Genomic DNA, 22176 nt, shown 5'->3' on the forward strand with positions numbered 1-22176 from the left:
CCTTCACATGGAGAGGAGCCAGATGAGGTGGTTCGGGCATCTGGTCAGGATGCCACCCGAACGCCTCCCTAGGGAGGTGTTTAGGGCACGTCCAACCGGTAGGAGGCCACGGGGAAGACTATCATCATCATCAATGTTTATTTATATAGCCCCAAATCACAAATGTCTCAAAGGACTGCACAAATCATTACGACTACAACATCCTCGGAAGAACCCACAAAAGGGCAAGGAAAACTCACACCCAGTGGGCAGGGAGAATTCACATCCAGTGGGACGCCAGTGACAATGCTGACTATGAGAAACCTTGGAGAGGACCTCAGATGTGGGCAACCCCCCCCCCCCCCCCCCATCTAGGGGACCGAAAGCAATGGATGGCGAGCGGGTCTAACATGATACTGTGAAAGTTCAATCCATAGTGGCTCCAACACAGCCGCGAGAGTTCAGTTCAAGCGGATCCAAGACAGCAGCGAGAGTCCCGTCCACAGGAAACCATCTCAAGCGGATCAGCAGCGTAGAGATGTCCCCAACCGATACAGGCGAGCGGTCCATCCTGGGTCCCGACGAGCGGTCCATCCTGGGTCTCGACTCTGGACAGCCAGTACTTCATCCATGGTCATCGGACCGGACCCCCTCCACAAGGGAGGGGGGGACATAGGAGAAAGAAAAGAAGCGGCAGATCAACTGGTCTAAAAAGGAGGTCTATTTAAAGGTTAGAGTATACAGATGAGTTTTAAGGTGAGACTTAAATGCTTCTACTGAGGTAGCATCTCGAACTGTTACCGGGAGGGCATTCCAGAGTACTGGAGCCCGAACGGAAAACGCTCTATAGCCCGCAGACTTTTTTTGGGCTCTAGGAATCACTAATAAGCCGGAGTCTTTTGAAGGCAGATTTCTTGCCGGGACATATGGTACAATACAATCGGCAAGATAGGCTGGAGCTAGACCGTGTAGTATTTTATACGTAAGTAGTAAAACCTTAAAGTCACAACTTAAGTGCACAGGAAGCCAGTGCAGGTGAGCCAGTACAGGCGTAATATGATCAAACTTTCTTGTTCTTGTCAAAAGTCTATGTCTCCCGGCTGGCCTGGGAACGCCTCGGGATCCCCCGGGAAGAGCTAGACGAAGTGGCTGGGGAGAGGGAAGTCTGGGTTTCCCTGCTTAGGCTGTTGCCCCCGCGACCCGACCTCGGATAAGCGGAAGAAGATGGATGGATGGATGTACAAACTTTATCTCAACGTACGAACAACTCATCCACCCATTATGTGTGGCGATTGTGGGCGAGCTGATACTTCACCCTTCGCTAGCTACTGTGCAGTATTACCTAGATCTGTTCTAGACTTTACAGATTTTTTTGTAGTTTTGCTAGCTCCATTTTTCGGACAAGTATTGTATGTCATACAGGAGGCATCCACAGCGTTGTCGACACATCTGCTGTACACCAAGAAGATTAACATCTTCAAAAAAGGTTGACTGGATTTTATTTTTGATTCCTAATCATTGTAGCTGTGAAAGTTAAGGTGTTTTGTGGGTGCACCACAGGGTTAGTGACAGAGTGTGTACGTGTCGGCAGGGCGGCTGAAAGCGAGGAAAACAGTTTACCTAGTAGTTTTTTGGCTTTGTTATTAAATACAAAAGTTGAACCATCAGCTCCTTGTTATATCTGTTTGATGTACAGTACTGTACTGTATACGAGGGGCAGTATAGCCCGGTTGGTAGAGTGGCCATACCAGCAACTTCAGGGTTCCAGGTTCGATTCCCGCGTTCACCACTGCTGTTGTGTCCTTGGGCAAGACCCTTTTAACCCCCCCTGCTCCCAGTGCCACCCACACTGCTTTAAATGTAACTTAGATATTGGGGTTTTACTATGCAAAGTGCTTTGAGTCACTAGAGAAAAGCGCTATATAAATATAATTCACTTCACGATGCACAAAATATGGACTCCATTGTCTTGTCAACACAAACACAACTAACATTGTGTAGTCTTGTTATTATGATAGAGTAGCCATTTAATGGTAGCTAATGCAACACCTGTATCGTTAGCATGGGCATTTTATGCAGGCTCCAATTGTAATGTTAGTTTTAAATAAATGTATCTTGTTTTATTACCGTAAATTTCAGACTATAAACCGTGCGGCTTATAAAACTGTCAGGCTGCGGGTTTCTCCTTGCTGACGCAAATCAAACAAATGGTTAAAAAACAACAACAACAACAACAAGTAAATACACTGAGAAAGGTGTTTTGTTGTTCGTGCTATGGCGCCATCTTTTGGACGAGTTGGCTCAGTGCAGGTACTGCAGTGTCCTTCCATTTAGTGCTTTCTACCGGAACTAGAGTGCCGTTCAGTCTTCTAGCCGTCCGTAGCATTTCTACTTTTATAGAGTCTTCATTCAACACTCCAGGCAATGTTTGTAAGTTTTACAATATAACTAAAACAATGAGTTACTTACAAAAGTGTCCCATGCGTGACGTCTGTGGGAATGTTTTCATACTTATTTGTGCGGGCTATCGTGATGAAATGAAGCTAGCGTCGTTACCATGGACTTTTGACAAGAACAAGGAAGTTTGATCATATTACGTCCATTTTGATTTACCTGCACTGGCTTCCTGTGCTCTTAAGATGGGACTTTAAGGTTTTACTACTTGGGTATAAAACACTAAAGGGTCTAGCGCCATCCTTTCTTGCCATATGTCCTGGCAAGAAATCTACCTTCAAATAATTCCGGCTTATTAGTGATTCCCAGAGCCCAAAAAAAGTCTGCGGGCTATAGAGCGTTTTCTATTGGGGCTCCAGTACTCTAGAATGTTCTAGCAGTAACAGTTAGAGATGCTACCTCAGTAGAAGTATTTAAGTCCCATCTTAAAACTCATCTGTATACTCTAGCCTTTAAATAGACCCCAGTTTTAGGCCAGTTGATCTGCCGTTTCTTTTCTGCTCTGCCCCACTCTCCTTCGTGGAGGGGGGGGGGGGAAGGGTCGGTGGCAAAGGGTGAAGCGCTGGCTGTCTGAATGTCTCCGCTTGGGATGGTCTCCTGCTGGCCCCACTATGGACTGGACTCACACTATTATGTTAGATCCACTATGGACTCGACTCACACTATTATGTTAGATCCACTATGGACTCGACTCACACTATTATGTTAGATCCACTATGGACTGGACTCTCACACTATTATGTTAGATCCACTATGGACTGGACTCTCACACTATTATGTTAGATCCACTATGGACTGGACTCTCACTATTATGTTAGATCCACTATGGACTGGACTCTCGCACTAAAATGTTAGATCCAGTATGGACTGGACTCTCACTATTATGTTAGATCCACTTTGGACTGGACTCTCAAACTATTATGTTAGATCCCCTATGGACTGGACTCTCACTGTTATGTTAGATCCACTATGGACTGGACTCTCACACTATTATGTTAGATCCACTATGGACTGGACTCTCACACTATTATGTTAGATCCACTATGGACTGGACTTTCACACTATTATGTTAGATACACTATGGACTGGACTCTCACTATTATGTTTTTTCCACTATGGACTGGACTATCACTCTATAGTGTTAGACCCACTATGAACTGGACTCTCACACTATTATGGTAGATCTACTGTGGACTGGACTCTCACTATTATGTTGGATCCACTATGGACTGGACTCTCACTATTATGTTAGATCCACTATGGACTGGACTCTCACATTATTATGTTAGATCTACTATGGACTAGACTCACACTATTATGTTGGATCCACTATGGACTGGACTCTCACTATTATGTTAGATCCACAATGGACTGGACTCTCACTATTATGTTAGATCCACTATGGACTGGACTCTCACTATTATGTTGGATCCACTATGGACTGGACTCACACTATTATGTTAGATCCACTATGGACTGGACTCTCTCACTATTATGTTAGATCCACTATGGACTGGACTCTCACTATTATGTTAGATCCACTATGGACTGGACTCACACTATTATGTTAGATCCACTATGGACTGGACTCACACTATTATGTTAGATCCACTATGGACTGTACTCTCACTATTATGTTAGATCCACTATGGACTGGACTCTCACGCTATTATGTTAGATCCACTATGGACTGGACTCACACTATTATGTTAGATCCACTATGGACTGGACTCACACTATTATGTTAGATCCACTATGGACTGTACTCTCACTATTATGTTAGATCCACTATGGACTGGACTCTCACTATTATGTTAGATCCACTATGGACTGGACTCACACTATTATGTTAGATCCACTATGGACTGGACTCTCTCACTAATATGTTAGATCCACTATGGACTGGACTCTCACTGTTATGTTACATCCACTATGGACTGGACTGTCACTGGTATGTTAGATCAACTATGGACTGGACTCTCACACTATTATGTTAGATCCACTATGGACTGGACTCTCACTATTATGTTAGATCCACTATGGAATAGACTCCCACTATCATGTTAGATCCACTATGGACTGGACTCACACTATTATGTTAGATCCACTATGGACTGGACTCTCACTATTATGTTAGATCCACTATGGACTGGACTCTCACTATTATGTTAGATCCACTATGGACTGGACTCTCACTATGATGTTAGATCCACTATGGACTGGACTCTCACTATTATGTTGGATCCACTATGGACTGGACTCACACTATTATGTTAGATCCACTATGGACTGGACTCTCACACTATTATGTTAGATCCACTCTAGACTGGACTCTCACACTATTATGTTAGATCCACTACGGACTGGACTCTCACTATTATGTTAGATCCACTATGGCCTGGACTCTCACACTATTATGTTAGATCCCCTATGGACTGGACTCTCACTGTTATGTTAGATCCACTATGGACTGGACTCTCACACTATTATGTTAGATCCACTATGGACTGGACTCTCACACTAGTATGTTAGATCCACTATGGACTGGACTTTCACACTATTATGTTAGATCCACTATGGACTCCCACACTATTATGTTAAATCCACTATGGACTGGACTCTAACACTATATTGTTAGATCCACTATGGACTGGACTCTCACTATTATGTTAAATCCACTATGGACTGGACTCTCACTATTATGTTAGATCCACTATGGACTGGACTCACACTATTATGTTAGATCCACTATGGACTGGACTCTCAATATTATGTTAGATCCACTATGGACTGGACTCTCACACTATTATGTTAGATCCACTATGGACTGGACTCTCAAACTATTGTTAGATCCACTATGGACTGGACTCTCACAATATAATGCCAGATCCACGATTTCTCATTGTTATCCAATTGGGTTGAGTTTTTCCTTGCCCTTATGTGGGACCTGAGCCCAGGATGTGGTTGTGGCTTGTGCGGCCCTTTGAGACACTCGTGATTCAGGGTTATATTAGCAAACATTGATTGATTGACACCATTATCATTCACCAAAACGTCACCGTGGAGTTTTTGAGTCTGTTTAGCTGATTGGAGATTTAGCTTGCGCAGCTAGTGGGTCCATGACGATGACTTGTGTTTTGTTTCATCAGCCGTTTTACTGCCCTGTTACAAACACTGTATGGAAACAATTAAGGTATGTAAATAAACATGTACAAAATATTTCTGTGTCAATAACTTATTTTGAAACATATATATCTGCGACTGATAGTCCGGTGAGGCTAATATATGGAAAATCATTTTCCATAAAATTTAATGGGTGTGGCCTATATACCGACGTGCTGTATGTTACAGAAAATACGTCATTTTGAAAAACCCAGAAGAATGCCGAATGTTTCTCAAAAAGCTCAATATGTTGCTTGTGCATAAAACGTATCCTTAAAGACCAAGAGTGCAAATAATGACTCAAAATGCCACAAATTATGTTGACTAGAGTAATTCTAACAAAATTAATTCATGTCAAAATAGGTATTCTTGGTTATGAGAAGCTTACCCAAAAACAAATGGAGCAAAAGTCAAATATTTCCGCATCCTCCAGTCTTCAAACCAAAAATCTAACATTAAGTACTGTCGTATTAGCTAATCTTACGTGAGAGAAAAACTTTAGTATTTTCCCTACGCTTCCCCTCCTCCGGCTCTATTGGAAGACATATGTATGACCATAATAATAATGTATATGTGGAGGGGGTCGTGGTCTGCGGGTCTGCCCCGGAGCGGGGTGTGTAAGGACCGGCCTCAAAGCCAGCGGCAGGTGAGTAGATTGCCCAGCTGGGACCACCTGTCGCCTTTATTAGCAGCAGCCGGACCGATACACGTTGTTGGAGTTGGAGTTTCTGGCGTACAGACGCACGGACACGCACAAGACCACGGCGAGAGGAAGAGTGAACCGGAGAGACTGAAAAGAGTAGAGTGAAGTACGGTCCTGGCATGTGTGTGCGCACAATAAAAATATTGGTAACACCAGACTCCCGGGCTACTGTGAGGATCTGTCGGCATCAGAAAGGTGTTCACAGTATGTAATGCCAGTTCTTAATGATACCTTTATGAACAGACGGATAATCCACACAGTCATGCTCACTCAATTTCCCGTAAGTTTGTGCGCGTAATAACGACATTTAATGAATGCACTTCTATGTAACCGACTTGAAACATAACGATACCTCTGTTTTCAACAAAAAGTATCGCCAAGTGTATGACTCGGTTTTCCTACGCCATTTCAATGATCGTACGCTCCAATCGTGTGTAACCGTGGTCTACTGCTCGGTTCAGCCCGGCTCTCAAACACTAATAGTCATTGCAAGGCGGACAGTAGGATTTCAGACAGTCCCTGTGGTTTTCTGTCTGTTGGGTACAGAAGCAGGAAAAACCCCAACAGAGAGGTAACCCATGTCAAAGTACAGAATACTTCTAGCCACAGGGCTAATTTGCAAACCTCGTCCCCGGTTAGGGTTTTAAAGAATAAAATAAAAAATAATTGGCCCAAATTGTCCATTACTACAGCCAGTTCTAGTGCTCACTTCTGATTTTCCTTAGGCCACATGTATTTTGAATTTTTCAGTCGTGGTCCATGCATTCGTGGATAAAGCTCGAATGCCACACACGACGGTGGAATGAGGTCAGAAACTTACGTCTCACGTGAAGCATCACGGAGCTCTTGTTCTTTCCGGCGACAAAGGCGTACTCGCCGGCGTCGCTTCTGTAGGTTTCGGAGATGGTGAGGCGGTGGAGCTTCCTGATGGTGATGTAGCTGAAACGCTCCTCGACAGAGAACTGGATCTCCACGCCGTTCCTCATCCAGTGGCCTTCTACCTCGTCCTCGTTTACTTCAAACTCAAAAGTGGCTCTTTGTCTCTCAACAACCTAAAAAAAAAACAAAGAACAATAATGTAGTCTTTTATGGACAGAATTTCTAGGCGCAGTCAAGGCGTTGAGGGGTTCCGGTTTGGTGACCGCAGGATTAGGTCTCTGCTTTTTGCAGATGATGTGGTCCTGATGGCTTCATCTGACCAGGATCTTCAGCTCTCGCTGGATCGGTTCGCAGCCGAGTGTGAAGCGACCGGAATGAGAATCAGCACCTCCAAGTCCGAGTCCATGGTTCTCGCCCAGAAAAGGGTGGAGTGCCATCTCCGGGTTGGGGAGGAGACCCTGCCCCAAGTGGAGGAGTTCAAGTACCTAGGAGTCTTGTTCACGAGTGAGGGAAGAGTGGATCGTGAGAGGTGCGGCGTCTTCCCAATGTGTCCTGGGTCTTCCCCGTGGCCTCCTACCGGTTGGACGTGCCCTAAACACCTCCCTAGGGAGGCGTTCGGGCGGCATCCTGACCAGATGCCCGAACCACCTCATCTGGCTCCTCTCGATGTGAAGGAGCAGCGGCTTTACTTTGAGTTCCTCCCGGATGGCAGAGCTTCTCACCCTATCTCTAAGGGAGAGACCCAAACTCATTTGGGCCGCTTGTACCCGTGATCTTATCCTTTCGGTCATGACCCAAAGCTCATGACCATAGGTGAGGATGGGAACGTAGATCGACCGGTAAATTGAGAGCTTTGCCTTCCGGCTCAGCTCCTTCTTCACCACAACGGATCGGTACAACGTCCGCATTACTGAAGACGCCGCACCGATCCGCCTGTCGATCTCACAGAACACATTTCTCCAAAATCTTTGACACAAAAGGTAATTTGGAAATGGGCCGATAATATGTCGTCATACTCAGTGTGGAGCCCCACACACTCCCCTGAGCTATTAATAATCCCCTACCTTACGCCAAATAAACTACATTTTTTTGGGATCTTAAGTATCATCGAGCAGCATTATCGCTTGAGGACAAGGCTAAATGCGTTACATACCAATAGCAAGCTAAGAGCAGGCATGCTAACCACTAAGACAGCTTCTTCCTTCATCTATCACACACCCGCATCGTCCGACAGCCCGGGTGGGGGAGACATCCCAAGGCACAGAGACAGTATCAGTTCTGAAAGACTCACAGTAGGATTCTTGTTGGTGGGCTCTGAGATCTTGATGTCCCGTCCCTCGACTGCAAGCGTTCCCTTGGACATGCTGGACCCCGCCACGGCGGTGTATTCTCCCGCATCGGACAGTCGGACGGAGGGCAAAGTTAGGCGGTGAACAAGCTGCTCTGAGGTCATCTTATATCTGCAGGAACATTCATCGACCATTTTCAGTTCCCGATTGTGCTTTGAGCTCTGAAGAGTGTTCGACTGGACGAAGCCCAGCTACCTGTCGGACGCCTCCAGCTCCTGACCGTCCTTCATCCACATCACCTGCACGTTGGGTTCTGAAACTTCACACTCAAAAGTGGCTCTCTTCTTCTCCGTGATCTTTAGGTCCTTTACGTGTTTGGTAAATTCAACAACACGAGCTAAAAAAAAGGAGACAATAAAAAGTTGACTGAATGTTTGCCCTTTCTCCCCAGCTTTTGAACTTCATTGACTCCGTTCTCTTGTAACCAGGTTCTATGTTCCGATAATGCTCTCGCCTCAATCAAGAGCCGAATCCAAGTCAAACGTTGAAATCCTTTGTTGGTGATGGTTCGTACATGTGAAGTGACAAAAAGAGACATCTTACCCTCCACATAAAGCCGGGCTGTGGCCACGGAAGATCCCGCCATGAAGGTATAGTCGGCGCTGTCTCCAAAATGAACATTCCTGATGGTCAAGGTGTGGGTGAGCTGTTTGCAGCGAGCTTGGCATCTGTCCGTTGAGCGGATCTCCGCGCCATTCTTCAACCATTTGTAGCAGATTCCATCGTGGTTGACGTTCAACTCAAAGGTGACCGTGTCCTTCTCCTGAGCATTTATGTCTTGCAGCATGGTTGTGAGGATAATGGCTGAAAAGACAAGACATTCATGTGCTTAGAGTACCTTTTTCTTCCCCCATTTCTGTTCCTGGTAAAAACCTAGAAATGACCGAGGACTTACGGCTGACAGTGAGCGTGCCAGACGCTCGGTCGTTCCCGCAAGAAAAGGTGTACTCAGCGGAGTCGTCCCCGCTGGTGTTCATAATCTTCAGCTGGTGGACTTTACCCTGCACCGTCGTCCGGAACTTCTCGCTCATCTCGATCTCCACGCCGTCCTTCAGCCAGGAGGAGTGGACATTGAAGTGAGACACTTCGCACTCAAAGGTGGCGGTCCGTGTCTCAGGGACCTCCACACTCTTAAAGGGTCGGGTGATGCGAAGAGCTGAGGAAGAAATGCGGGTGTTGGCCGTTTTTCGTGTTTGGTCACATTGACTGAAAAATGTGTGAGCAGGCTTACATTCTACGGTGAGGCGAGCACTGCAGCGTAGATGACCCACGAGGGCCGTGTACTCTCCCTCCTTGGTGGCGTTCACATCCTGCACTAGCAGTTTGTGCGTCTTCTTCTCCGAGGTCATCCTGTAGTGCTCGTTGGCCTTCAGCTCTTTGTTGTTGAACGTCCACTTTACAGGAATGTTTTCCTCCGAGACTCCCAATTCGAACACGGCCGTGGCTCCCAGTAGTGTCGTCAGATCCTTGGGTTTCTTCAGGATCTTGATGGCTGTAAGGAACAAGTGGACGTGATTCAATCGGCGGCCGTTGCTTCCTTCAGACTTTGGCAGATTTGTTTTCAAAGAAAAAGTGCTCACTTTCTACATTCAAGCGGGCATTGGCCGACAGTTTCCCCAACTTGAAAGAATAGACGGATTCGTCGTGTGTGCTGCAGTTCCTTATCCTCAAGGTGTGCATGGTGCCGCGGACAGTCAGTTCGTGTTTGTCACTTTTCTTGATCTCAACTCCATTCTTGATCCACTGTGCTCCCTTCACGTTCTCGTGAGTCAGCTCCAAACTGAACACAGCGTCTTGTGTCTCCACCACGTTCACGTTCTTCATTGTTTTCTTCACCTTCACAGCTGGGGAAGAAAACATGGGAGTTATAATCGACTGATTGGCGGTTTGAACAGTAGTGGACCTTCTCTGGTGGCCTGACCGTCTTCAGAACCACGGACCTACACCTACGGCCTAACTTGGAGTAGTTTATCCATGAACACAGGTGGATCTTGGATTCTGCTTAATCGTTTGTTTCTGTCTCAATTATCATTCGGAAAGCTGGTCGATTGGCTTCAGCCATGTTTGACGGGGTTCCAAGAGATCCCCAGGAAAAAAAAAAAATAGTTTTGAAAATAAATATGAATTAAAAATACTAAAATGAATAGTCTTCTGTAGAAATTAACTAAATACAACATGAATTATTACAAGCATGTCCAAGGACATGTTCTACATGTTTTAAATAGAAATGTAAAATCTGCTTTTTATAGACACACCCACCCACACACACACACACATATATATATATGTATATATATATATATATATATATATATATATATATATATACATATATGGCATATATATACGTTTATATATACCTGCAACCCTTAAGTTGCTGACACAGCCGCTCTGCCAACCGAGCTATACCGCCCCAATAATGAAGAGTTAGTTGGGTTTCTCGCTTTACTAATGATGGCATTCAACTGCCAAGCCTCGTTTTGTTGTATTAAACCAGTGGTTCCCAAAGTGGGCGGTGGAAAGATAATGAAGAGTTAGTTGGGTTTCTCGCTTTACTAATGATGGCATTCAACTGCAAAGCCTCGTTTTGTTGTATTAAACCAGTGGTTCCCAAAGTGGGCGGTACCGCCCGGTGGAAAGATCTGGGGGGGCGGTGAGGAAGAAGGGGGCGGTAGGGGGGCGGCAGTCCGAAGTCGAAGTCAGAAGTTCGAACGTTTGTTTGACGATTTGTACACAACACGTGCAGCGGGACGAGTCAGTGGACGACGCATCAGGGTCCGGTTACCACACGCCAAGTTACAGTTATTCAAACGAAATATAGCTCGCCATGCACTCTACCAGTTCCCAAGCCTCTCTGAATTGGATAAGGAAAAAGGCATACCAGACGATGACCTTCAAGTGTATTGTACACACCTGGATGAACTGCACAGAGACATGTCTGAGAGATTTGAGGACATTTTATTGCTTGAAATACCAGACTGGGTGATCAATCCATTCCTAAATTTCGACGGTGAAGAAACTGGAGTGGCAGAGGAAGAACTGATTTCAATTCAAAATGACATTGAGCTAAGGCCAAAGTTCAAAAAGTCATATCAAGATTTTTGGTTACAAAAAAAAATCTCTGACTGCTGTCAAGTGCTGAGGAACAGGGTCAAGATGTACCTTATTGCCTTCCCAACATCATATTTAGTAGAACGGGGCTTCAGTGCAGTCGCCTTGCTTCTTTCCAAGCAAAGAAACCGACTGAAAATTACTGACCGCGGGGATCTACGACTTCTTCTTAGTGAGTTTCAGCCTGTTGTTGAGAAGCTTATGTCCCTGCACCAAGCACATCCATCCCAATAATATTAAGTGTGAGACAATGAAGGTTACTGGTGGAATGTTTATTTACCATTCAATGTTGATGAAACAGTTAAAACTCCTAAAAAATAAATTGGTTTACTAAATTGGGTTTTATTTGTGAAATACACATTTGTGTTTAACCTTTCTCTTTTCAAATTGCAGCAAGAGGAAGAGGTGTTTGTTTCCATATGTGTCTGGGGGGGAGGGCTGGCGGGGGGGGGGGGGCTAGGAATTCACTGGGGAGCCAAGGGGGCGCCAGCCTGCAAAAGTTTGGGAACCATTGTATTAAGTTTGGGAACCATTGTATTAAACTGCTGGTTGGGATTGTTGGTTGGCCAATTCGATGCACCATCCCACGCTGGCTCTGACCAGCAGAGCTGAACGAGACGTTTTTCCTTTCTTCCGCTGCCTCACTGATTAAGTTCTCCATCATAAATGGGCGTTCTTTCAATGAGTGGCTCAAATAACATTTGCAGGAAGACAAACATCCTTTCCAGAGTCGGTAATTCCCTTAAAAAGCCACGTTAACCTGGACTTACCTTCAACTTTCAGATTGGCCGAGGTCTTGGAGCTGGCAATCTGGTAGGTGTACTCTCCGATGTCGGCGGCTTTAGTGATGAGTATGACGAGGCGCCTGACGGTGCCGTTCACCTCGTTCAGCACATTGTCATTGAAGTCCACGGGCTGGCCATCTTTCAGCCATTTGCCTTCCACGGACGGGTTGGCGACCTCACACACCAGCTCAGAGGTCTGCGAGTCCGCAACCACCAGGTCCTGCAGCGGCTTTTTGATCGCGCCACCTTAGGACAGGGGGGTTACCGTCAGTTCCACTACCTGAACTTCAGTCTAGTCCTGCATACCTGAGACGGTGAGTGAAGCGCTGCATGTTTTTTCACCAGCAGCAAACATGTATTCGCCCTCCTCATCCTTCATGGCATTTAAAACTGTCAGACTGTGCCTCTTGTTCTTAGATTCCATCTTGTATTTGCTTCCGGCTTTGAGCGGCTGCCTCTTAAAAGTCCAGAAGGCATCGATGCCCGGGTGGGAAACTTCCACTTCAAAAATGACGTTTTCTGACTCGGCGCACTCCTTGTCCGCCATTGGAACCACGAGTTGGACGGCTGTAGAGACGAAAGAGTTGACAGATTTGAACCACTCGTATCAGCAGATAATTCCAGTAGGTCATGCAGTATCATCCCACGGGAGATCAGATTTGAGGCTCGGGATTTTTTTCTTCACAGAAAAACTAATGGGAAGCATGAAAGCAGTTATACTAAAGAACGTGTACAACTTACTCTGCACAGACAATGTGCAGCTGGTGTTGGCTCTGCCAACCACGAGTTTATACTGTCCTTCATCTGAGGCAAAGGTCCTGGTGAAGACCAGACGCTGCTTGGCTCCCTTTACCACCATCTGGATTCGGTCGTTTGAGGTCATCAGTTTGTCGTTGTGGTACCACTTGACTGAGCTGATGTCTTGAACAGATATCTTGGCCTCCAGAACGGTCTTGGTGCCTTCAACCGCGCTCGTGTCCCTCAACGGGGTCAGGATGGCGATAGCTAAAATGCGAGACAAAACGTGTTGATTTGTCCAAGCACAAGAAGCAATTAGATAATGAGCTCCATGTTCGAATTTGACGTTACTTTACTACAGCACCGTCTTACTTCGAATAGTCAGCTTTGCAGTAGTGGTGATCTCCTGATCAGGGACCACAAATGAATAGATGCCAGAGTCGTCCTTCCTGGTGTCCTCGATCAGGAGTTTGTGGATCTGTTTGTCGATAACAATGTGTACCCGGTCCGACACAGTTATCCCTTTTCCATCCTTCATCCAAGTTCCTTCAACGTTCTCCTGAGAGAACTTGACCTCCATCTGAGCAATGTCACCCTCACAGAGGGTCAGATCAGCTAGAGGCTGCATTAAGGTCACTGGGCGGACTGAAACGGGAAACAGGTTCTGAGTGATGCTCCAAAAATCAAATAATCTTTCTTGCTCTAGGTCAGAAACCTTTTCCACTGAGGGCGGCAACCAGAAAGGACAAAGGTGTGCAGGGACCACCTTGATACATCGTGTACTTTAAAGATTCTAAATCAATCCATTGTTGGTCAAGTTGAGCTAATTAGCAAGGCAGAACTCAGGGATAAAGCAAATTAGTGTAATATCTAACACTTAAGAAGGATTTTTCCCCCAATAAACAAAGGCCAATAAAAATCTGTATGTCTAACTTTGGACACCCTCTTCTTGTAGGTGACTGCTAAATGTTTAGAACCAGACCCAAAATATATTGGAGCTATATGCTCTGGATAAAACCATTTGAAGAAAAGTTCATCTGCAAAAACAACAATTTCCTCGACTCACATTTCATCTTGAGGTAAGCAGTTGTCTCCATTTCACCCACTCTGAAGGAGTACTGGCCCTGGTCTTCCTTCCTGACGTCCTTAATGGACAGGCTATGTCGTCCGCGTCGTGAGGAGATGACATGCTTCCGGCTAGGAGAAAGTTGCTTGTCTCCAAAGAACCACATGCCCTCAACATCCTCACGGGACAACTCGACCTCAAACTCCCCAGAGTAGGTCTCTGGCACCTCGGCGCCCTCCAGGGGTTTCAGGATCTCCAGTGGGGCTCCTGTTTGTTCCCAGATAAATTGTAAATGGATTATACTTGTATAGCGCTTTTCTATCTTCAAGGTACTCAAAGCGCTTTCACACTATTTCCACATTCACACACTGATGGAGGGAGCTGCCATGCAAGGCGCTAACCACGACCCATCAGGAGCAAGGGTGAAATGTCTTGCTTAAAGATACAACCGACGTGACTGGGTTGGTAGAAGCTAGGGATGGAACCAGGAACCCTCAGGTTGCTGGGACGGCCACTCTTCCAATTAGCGCCCCGGCGGCAGTTCAAGGAAATACGGTAAGTCCCGTTCTATATATTCATAAATAACATTCATGCTTGATTGTACCCACCTTCAACGATTAGTTTGGCACTTGTCCTGACCTGGTTGTCGTCTACAACAACGCAGGTATATTCAGCTTCGTCCTTCATTGCAAGCATCAGCACAGACAGGAAGTGGACTTTCCTGTCCGAGTGCATCCTGTACTTGTCGCCGGAGAAGATGTCCGAGTTGTTTTTTAACCATTTGACTTTGACAAAAGGTTCGTTGGTTTCACACTCAAAGGTGGCCATGGTGTCCTTCTCCTTGGCGCTAATGTCTTCCAGCTTTTGTGTGAAGGTGATGACTTGCTTTGCTGCAACATTCAAAACAAAGTGGCCGACAAGAGGAGTAACTTGAGCAAAAAGTCTTCACTCAACATGTATACACACACAAACAATATCTACATTTGACCATTGTACTTAAATCTGACGACTAATCATTTCTATTTCTGGTGCCAACTAACGCTAAAGACCCCGGCTGCTAGGATCACATACACGTGTCTCAAAGAAGCTCAAAGATTGCCTTACCTTGCACCAAAAGGAAAGCATGACTTGAGGTCTCTCCAGCAGAGTTGATGGCTTTGACCATAATACTAGAGGAATCCTCAGCTACGACATCTCTGATTACCAACTCACAAATGTGGTCTTCAGGCCAGAACCAATAGACCCGCTCAGTCTTTTCCATTTGAACACCATTCTTATACCATTGGCACTCGGGTTCTGGTCGGCCAACGACTCGGACTCTGAAATGAACTTCATCCCCTTGTGCCACCGTCTGACTTGAGATACGTTCCAAGATTTTGGGAGCTTCCATACTAGCTGACAGTTTTACCCTCTCCGGTTTGACTGTTTTGGCGGTTTCTTTACGTCGCTCTTCTTCTTTTTTCTTCTCTGCCTCCTCCCTTTCCTTAGCATGATGAAGGAGCTCTTCTTTTGTCTTCCTTAGAAGATCCTCATAGGACTCATCCCTCTTTCGGGACTTGAGTTCCACTGCGGTAATAGACTCATAGTAGCCCTCCTCTGTCCTGCGCTTGAATTTGCCTCTCAACTCTTCAGACTCCTCAGTGGATTTTTCATGGACAATCCTTTGGGCTTTCTTGAGTGTGATCACCTCTTTGGACTGACTCTCTTCCGGGGATCTATCCACCTTTACCACTTCAAATGGAGTTTTTCCAGTTTCGGGTACAATCTCAGGTGCTTTGGCCTCAGGAACCTTGCGAAGATGCATCCTGAAGTCCTCTTTCTGCTGAACCTCCATCTTAACAGTGTGTTCAGCCGAGCCCAAGTTATTGTCCCCAACAACCCTGACTTCACCTGAGTCATAGGTTTTGATGTCAACAATCTCCAGGTAGTAGATGCCATCATAACGAAGTCGGTATCGCTTGCTCTTGCGGATGAGTTGTCCATTGAGGTACCAATTAACTTTGGGTGTAGGATAACCGGTCACTCTGCAGCGAAATCTGGCTGTGTCACCCTCAAGGACCCTGACAGGTTCAGGTAATAGGACAATATCCGGTTTCATTTTGTCAGTCTCCTCATCTGCAGTGACTCCTGCAGGCCCTCCCTCATGAGCCATTCGTTCAATTTCTTCGATTCTGTGAGCTCCCTTTCTTCCTTCAGGAAGTTGGCTTTCCTCGACCAGACCCTTTTCGTCCTTGACAATCAAGGTGGCCGAGGTCTGGTCCATTCCGAACCTGTTGGTGGCTCTGCAGGTGATTATGCCGCTGTCTCTCGCATAAGCCACTTCATAGTCAAGACTACAATAGCCAAATTCACTGACCATGCGCAACCTGTTAGCAGCCTGCAGGGGTTTGCTGTCATGAAGCCACTCCACCACCATGGAGGGGTCCCCGATAGGAGTCAGTCTGCAATCGAAATGAGTGGGGCCAAACTTCTTCATTCGTATGGAGGTCAGTTTCTTTTTAAATTGTGGTTTCTGTTGCATCTCCTTATCATACAGGTCTCCCTCCTCCCACTGCTCTTGGCCATAGCGAAGGTGAAGAGGCTCCAGCTCTGGAGGGGCGATCTCCTTGGCCTTGTACGTTCCTCTAGGAATAATTAGCTTTCTCTCCGGGACTGGCTCAGCATAGTCCATCTCCACATTAACTCTGCAGCGGGTAGTGTCCCTGCCAGCTTTGTTGATGGCTGTAGCTGTGTACCAAGCACTGTCTGAACCTGATGCAGAAGGGATCTGGAACATTGCTTCTCCTCTGGCTCCTTCAATTCTGAAACACATTTTGCTATGTCATCTAAACGTACTGTTGGTTATTTTGTATAGTAAAACCCAACATTTTAATAAAGTACATACCTGATGTGTGGGTGCTTTTGAGGTGTGATGATGTCACTATTTTTAAGCCAAACAATGTCAGGCAACGGGTTCCCAATAGCTTTGACTGCCAGTTCAACCAGCGTGCCCTGTTTCACACTGATGTTCCGTAGTTTGTTCGTGAACTGTGGACGCACCAGGTTTTCTTTTGCTGGAAAAGAAACATTATAAACAACAACAAAAAAACAGTAGGTAGGTGTCTTCATGTCAGCCACCAACTTTACCATCAACGGTGAGAGTGATCGAAATTGATGAGCGTCCAGCTCTGTTCTGAGCCACTACCGTCCACTCGCCGGAGTCCTGTGGCATGGTTGGGACGATGATCAAAGACTGAGTACCGTCTTCTTTAATCACAATCTTGTGAGTGTAGTCACTGAGAACTTGTTGTCCTGGGGAATTAAAGAAGAGATCATACCAAGTAATTTCTCATAAAGTGCAATGTCTTTATTTTACTAACAATCTGTATTTGCCCCCTTACCATTATGGAACCAGTATGTTTCAGGCATAGGTCTGCCTACGACCTTCAGGTCAAATCTGGCAGTTTGCCCCTCGGAGCATTTATTTGAGACTGGCTTGACAACAAAGACGGGCTTGTAGAGCCTCTCCAGTTGAGCCTCGTTCGTGTCGTCAAGCCGTCGGGCAGGAGAGCGTCCGGGAGAATGGCTCGGTGAACGGCTCAGAGAGCGTGGAGATGTGGACCTAAAACAGAATTACCAAAAACATATTTTGAAAGGATTGGCTGGCAATCATAAGATCAATCAAAGCTGTTCTTAGACATATCACACCAGGAAGCTACAACACCTCTGACAAAGGCTGACAAAACTCTCAGCAGGTAAGAAACTTTTCTTACACAAAAAACTATTGCACCTATCAAAGAAAAAAGTTCTCATGCCTCTAAAAATGTGATATGTCCATGTCATTAGACTTATGAAAAAGCATCTAACGTACCGGATCCTCTGCATGGCTGGCTGTGGCGTGTATCTCTGAGGTGACACTGTTCCTGAGGGCTCCACGTACAGCTTCCCGGAGCTGACCGCATTTCCCTTCATATTGGCACCGCAGGCGGTGTACACACCCTCGTCCTCTGGTAGAACCACTGGCAGACGCAGGCTGGACCGTCCGTCCTGAAGAACTTCTACCTGGTATCGTCCACCAGGATGGATACGCTGACCATCTTTGTACCAAGCGATCTATTTAAAAAAACCTTTTGTTAGTCATCACATACGGTCTGAGAGTTTATTAAAGGAGAAAAAAAACAACCTTTGGTAGTGGCATTCCAGCCATTTTGCAATGGAAAGTGACACCCATTCCTTCCATGATTCGGTAATTTTTAACTGCCGTGTCAAAGGTAGGATGCATTGCTTCCTCGTCTGTGGCTGTCACCATCGCTTCTCCATCTTCTGTAACCAGTTCTTTGTAGCTAATTCTCTGGATGTGGCGCTCGATCTCCTGGATAAGACGCTGCTCCATGATAGAGATGTGAAAATCCTGAAAATGAGCCGTGAAATATTTTAGACTGACAGACATCACTGGGACTCTCTCAACCACGACTTCGACTGCTTCAATCCTCACAACTGAGAAAGGGACGTTGCTACCTGTCCAGAGATAAAAGTGGTGGTCATCTTATCAGATGTCATCATGGTGGGAGGAACGTCTCCAACTCTGGGCTCCTCCACTGTTACTTCCACGTCCGTCTTGAACATCGCCTCCTGTTTCTTCACATAGGCTTCATAGTCATCTAAATAAGAGAATTTACAGGTCCATCAATTACAATCTTTATCAATTTGGCTTGATGTATGACATGTTCTAGATTGTTCAAGTTACCTTCTTCCAGCAGGCTGGTGGTGGCAGACACCTCTCCCAGCTGGTTTCTGGCAAAGACTGAGTATTCTCCGGCATCATCAGAAAAAGCCATAGAGATCTCTAGAAAACACTGTCCGGTCTCCTTCTTGTAGGCAGCTTTGTATCTGATGGATGACAGAGTACAGTTCAGAGACTGGTCAATGCCCCAAATGTTACTCTCAATGCCGTCACGGCTACCTCACCTTGTACTAGGTAAAGGCATGACATACCTGTATCCGGTCGTGAGTGGAATGCCATTCTTCTTCCACATAATGTGTGGTTGGGGGTTTCCCCCGATTTGGCATTCAAAGATTACACTTTCGCCCTCTACCAGCTTCTGTGAGCTGGGAGTCCTAACAAAGAAAGGGGCGGAAACTGTGGAGGACTCTGACTCAACTGCGCTCACGCGGGACATGATCTCTTCTTCAGTTACTCTGCAAAAGGATTTTATTTCAGGTCAGCAGGCTGGAGCCTCCTCAGCTGTAACTCATGAAAATATAGAGACACGTCCTGATGATCAACTCACAGTTTCTCTTCAAGTTCCTCGGCAACCTCCTCTCGGCCTTCGATGTCCTCAGACACTAAAATTCAAAGACTGTGTGAGACCTACAATGCATCATGCCTGCACACACCACATTATACGGTTTTACTAAAGTCAAAATACATGTTGAAGCCTAGCAAGCAAAACTGGATCCCTGAAAGTTTTTGTTGTCACTGTCAAAGGAAAGGTCATGGTTCACACTCAGTTCAAAGTCAACTGGACATAACTAGGCTTTGGCTCTACTGACCCTGGACAAGAAGGTAGCAGGAAGAGCTGCTGGTTCCAGCCTCATTAGTGGCGGTGCAGGTGAAGCGCCCGCTGTCTTCGGCAAATGCCTCACGAATGGTCAAGCGGGCGAATCCATTCTCATAGGTGATCTGGAAATCGATGGAGCTTTCGATCTTGTAGTCTTCTCTGAACCAGGAGATGACAGGAACGGGCTGACCATAGATCTGGCACTCCAGGGTCACTGCCTCGCCTTCGATCACATTTGTGTCCTTCAAATCCTGTAACCCGAATAACCTTTTGATCAGTCTGCATTCATTGATTGACGTTGGTACACAGCTGTGTTACTCACAAAAACAAAAGTAGGTGGAACTACGCCGTCGTTGGCAGGAGTTGCAGCAGCTTCTTCCACCACCTAAACAGACATATTTTTTAGAGTGCAACTACATCAAACGGTCCGATTTCATGTGAAAGCAACAGCTAACACACCCAACTATTTTAGATGAAAGATTACGTAAATATCCGGTCGTAGGGTGGGGAAGGGTTCAAACGGTGGACAAGGGGAAAGATATGAAATTTAGTTCCTTCAAAGAACCCAATCATATAGTAAAACTTTCCTTGATTACCACAACCCGACTACTGACAACACCAAGAAACTGCAGGTGATTACCAAGAACGACCCTTTATTGACCAAGGTACGAGAACCTGATCTGGACCAAGAAATCTTGGAAAGGTCTTTGTGGCGGAAGGGTAGTCTGACCTGAGCAACTGTGTTGTCAAGAAGAACTTCCTGAGTTGTTGTCCAGCCAGTTTCGGCCTGTGACGTCCACTTTTCTTCGAAAGCCCAGTCGCTTCCCTGCCCTGGCCCGCCCTCTTCATGCACAGGTTGACGAACACGAGCCAGATCTACGGCAGAGAGCACCGTGGCCACAGCCCCAGACCTTTTCTCTCCCCCAGCCTGGGGACAAACCAGCAGCACAGCTCAGAATCTCAGGACCGAAGAAGTCACTTGTTGAATAAACGAAAACTCAAGCCGTGAATTCATGGAAACATTGATGAATCACAGCAAACTTTGACGGTTGTGTCACAGTCCCAATTGGACCCAGACTTTCAGATTACTTTGGTCTAGTTCACTCACACCTGCCTGCTTCTGTCAACACCCAAACGCTTAACTAACACACCAGCATCACCAAAGCGTTGTGAACAAAACATCCACACGGGGAAGTTGAGTTGCGGTGAGGACTAATAAGAGGATGAAGAGAGGATGTATAAGTAAATAAAGCAAGAACGGAAAGGCCCTGCGATGAAGTGGTGACTTGTCCAGGGTGAATGCCGCCTTCCACCCGATTTTAGCTGAGAGTTTGATCATATTACGCCTATACTGGCTCACCTGCACTGGCTTCCTGTGCAGTTAAGATGTGACTTTAAGGTTTTACTACTTAGGTATAAAATACTACACGGTCTAGCTCCATCCTATCTTGCCGATTGTATTGTACCATATGTCCCGGCAAAGCAATCTGCCTTCAAAGAACTCCGGCTTATTAGTGATTCCCAGAGCCCAAAAAAGGTCTGTGGGCTATAGAGCGTTTTCTATTGGGGCTCCAGTACTCTGGAATGTTCTAGCATTAACAGTTAGAGATGCTACCTCAGTAGAAGCATTTAAGTCTCACCTTAAAACTCATCTGTATACTCTAGCCTTTAAATAGACCTCCTTTTTAGACCAGTTGATCTGCCGTTTCTTTTCTTTTCTCCCCTGCCCCCCTCTCCCATGTGGAGGGGCGGGCACAGGTCCGGTGGCCATGGATGAAGTGCTGGCTGTCCAGAGTCGGGACCCGGGGTGGACCGCTCGCCTGTGCATCGGTTGGGGGGCATCTCTGAGCTGCTGCTCCGTTTCCGCTTGGGATGATCTCCTGCTGGCCCCACTATGGACTGGACTCTCACTATTGTGTTAGATCGACTATGGACTGGACTTTCACAATATTATGTTAGCCCCACTCGACGTCCATGGCTTTTGATCTCCCCTAGAGGGCTGGGGGGGTTGCCCACATACGCGGTCCTCTCCAACGTTTCTCATAGTCATCCACATCGACGACCCACTGGGGTGAGTTTTTCCTTGCCCGTTTGAGGGCTCTGTACCGCGGATGTCGTTGTGGCTTGTGCAGCCCTTTGAGACACTTGCGATTTAGGGCTATATAAATAAACATTGATTGATTGATTGATTGATTGATTGATTGATTGATTGATTGATTGATTGAGATAGGCTCCAGCTCCACCCACAACCCCGAAAGGAATAATCGGTAGGAAAAATGGATGGATGGATGGGCAATAAACCACATGAAGATCTAATTTATTTGACTGGCAGGAGACATGCACACGAGCTGTCATAGTTAAAACATATAGGGCTGGGCGATATGGACCAAAACTGATACACCCGTACTTT

The 22176-nt window shown here is 46.1% G+C and overlaps 1 protein-coding gene across 1 annotated transcript in view; it reads right to left on the bottom strand.

Annotated features, from left to right (window-relative positions):
* LOC133538371 (titin-like) overlaps positions 1-22176 on the bottom strand; it is a 263574-nt gene that overhangs the window by 206243 nt on the left and 35155 nt on the right. Inside the window, exons 8-33 of the mRNA XM_061879957.1 lie at positions 20497-20694; positions 20089-20151; positions 19759-20017; positions 19497-19551; positions 19201-19404; positions 18953-19095; positions 18724-18866; positions 18389-18616; positions 18077-18318; positions 17607-17827; positions 17353-17517; positions 17111-17279; positions 15331-17027; positions 14835-15116; positions 14227-14493; positions 13533-13805; positions 13164-13427; positions 12729-12989; positions 12408-12668; positions 10107-10370; positions 9758-10018; positions 9422-9682; positions 9070-9330; positions 8722-8863; positions 8469-8637; positions 7119-7350 (exon numbers count right to left, since the gene is read on the bottom strand). Coding sequence (XP_061735941.1) covers positions 7119-7350; positions 8469-8637; positions 8722-8863; positions 9070-9330; positions 9422-9682; positions 9758-10018; positions 10107-10370; positions 12408-12668; positions 12729-12989; positions 13164-13427; positions 13533-13805; positions 14227-14493; positions 14835-15116; positions 15331-17027; positions 17111-17279; positions 17353-17517; positions 17607-17827; positions 18077-18318; positions 18389-18616; positions 18724-18866; positions 18953-19095; positions 19201-19404; positions 19497-19551; positions 19759-20017; positions 20089-20151; positions 20497-20694 — 6985 coding nt within the window. The remainder of the gene's footprint in view (positions 1-7118; positions 7351-8468; positions 8638-8721; positions 8864-9069; positions 9331-9421; positions 9683-9757; positions 10019-10106; positions 10371-12407; positions 12669-12728; positions 12990-13163; positions 13428-13532; positions 13806-14226; positions 14494-14834; positions 15117-15330; positions 17028-17110; positions 17280-17352; positions 17518-17606; positions 17828-18076; positions 18319-18388; positions 18617-18723; positions 18867-18952; positions 19096-19200; positions 19405-19496; positions 19552-19758; positions 20018-20088; positions 20152-20496; positions 20695-22176) is intronic.

Source organism: Nerophis ophidion, linkage group LG19 (genome assembly GCF_033978795.1).
Source record: "Nerophis ophidion isolate RoL-2023_Sa linkage group LG19, RoL_Noph_v1.0, whole genome shotgun sequence".
Lineage (NCBI taxonomy): Eukaryota > Metazoa > Chordata > Actinopteri > Syngnathiformes > Syngnathidae > Nerophis > Nerophis ophidion.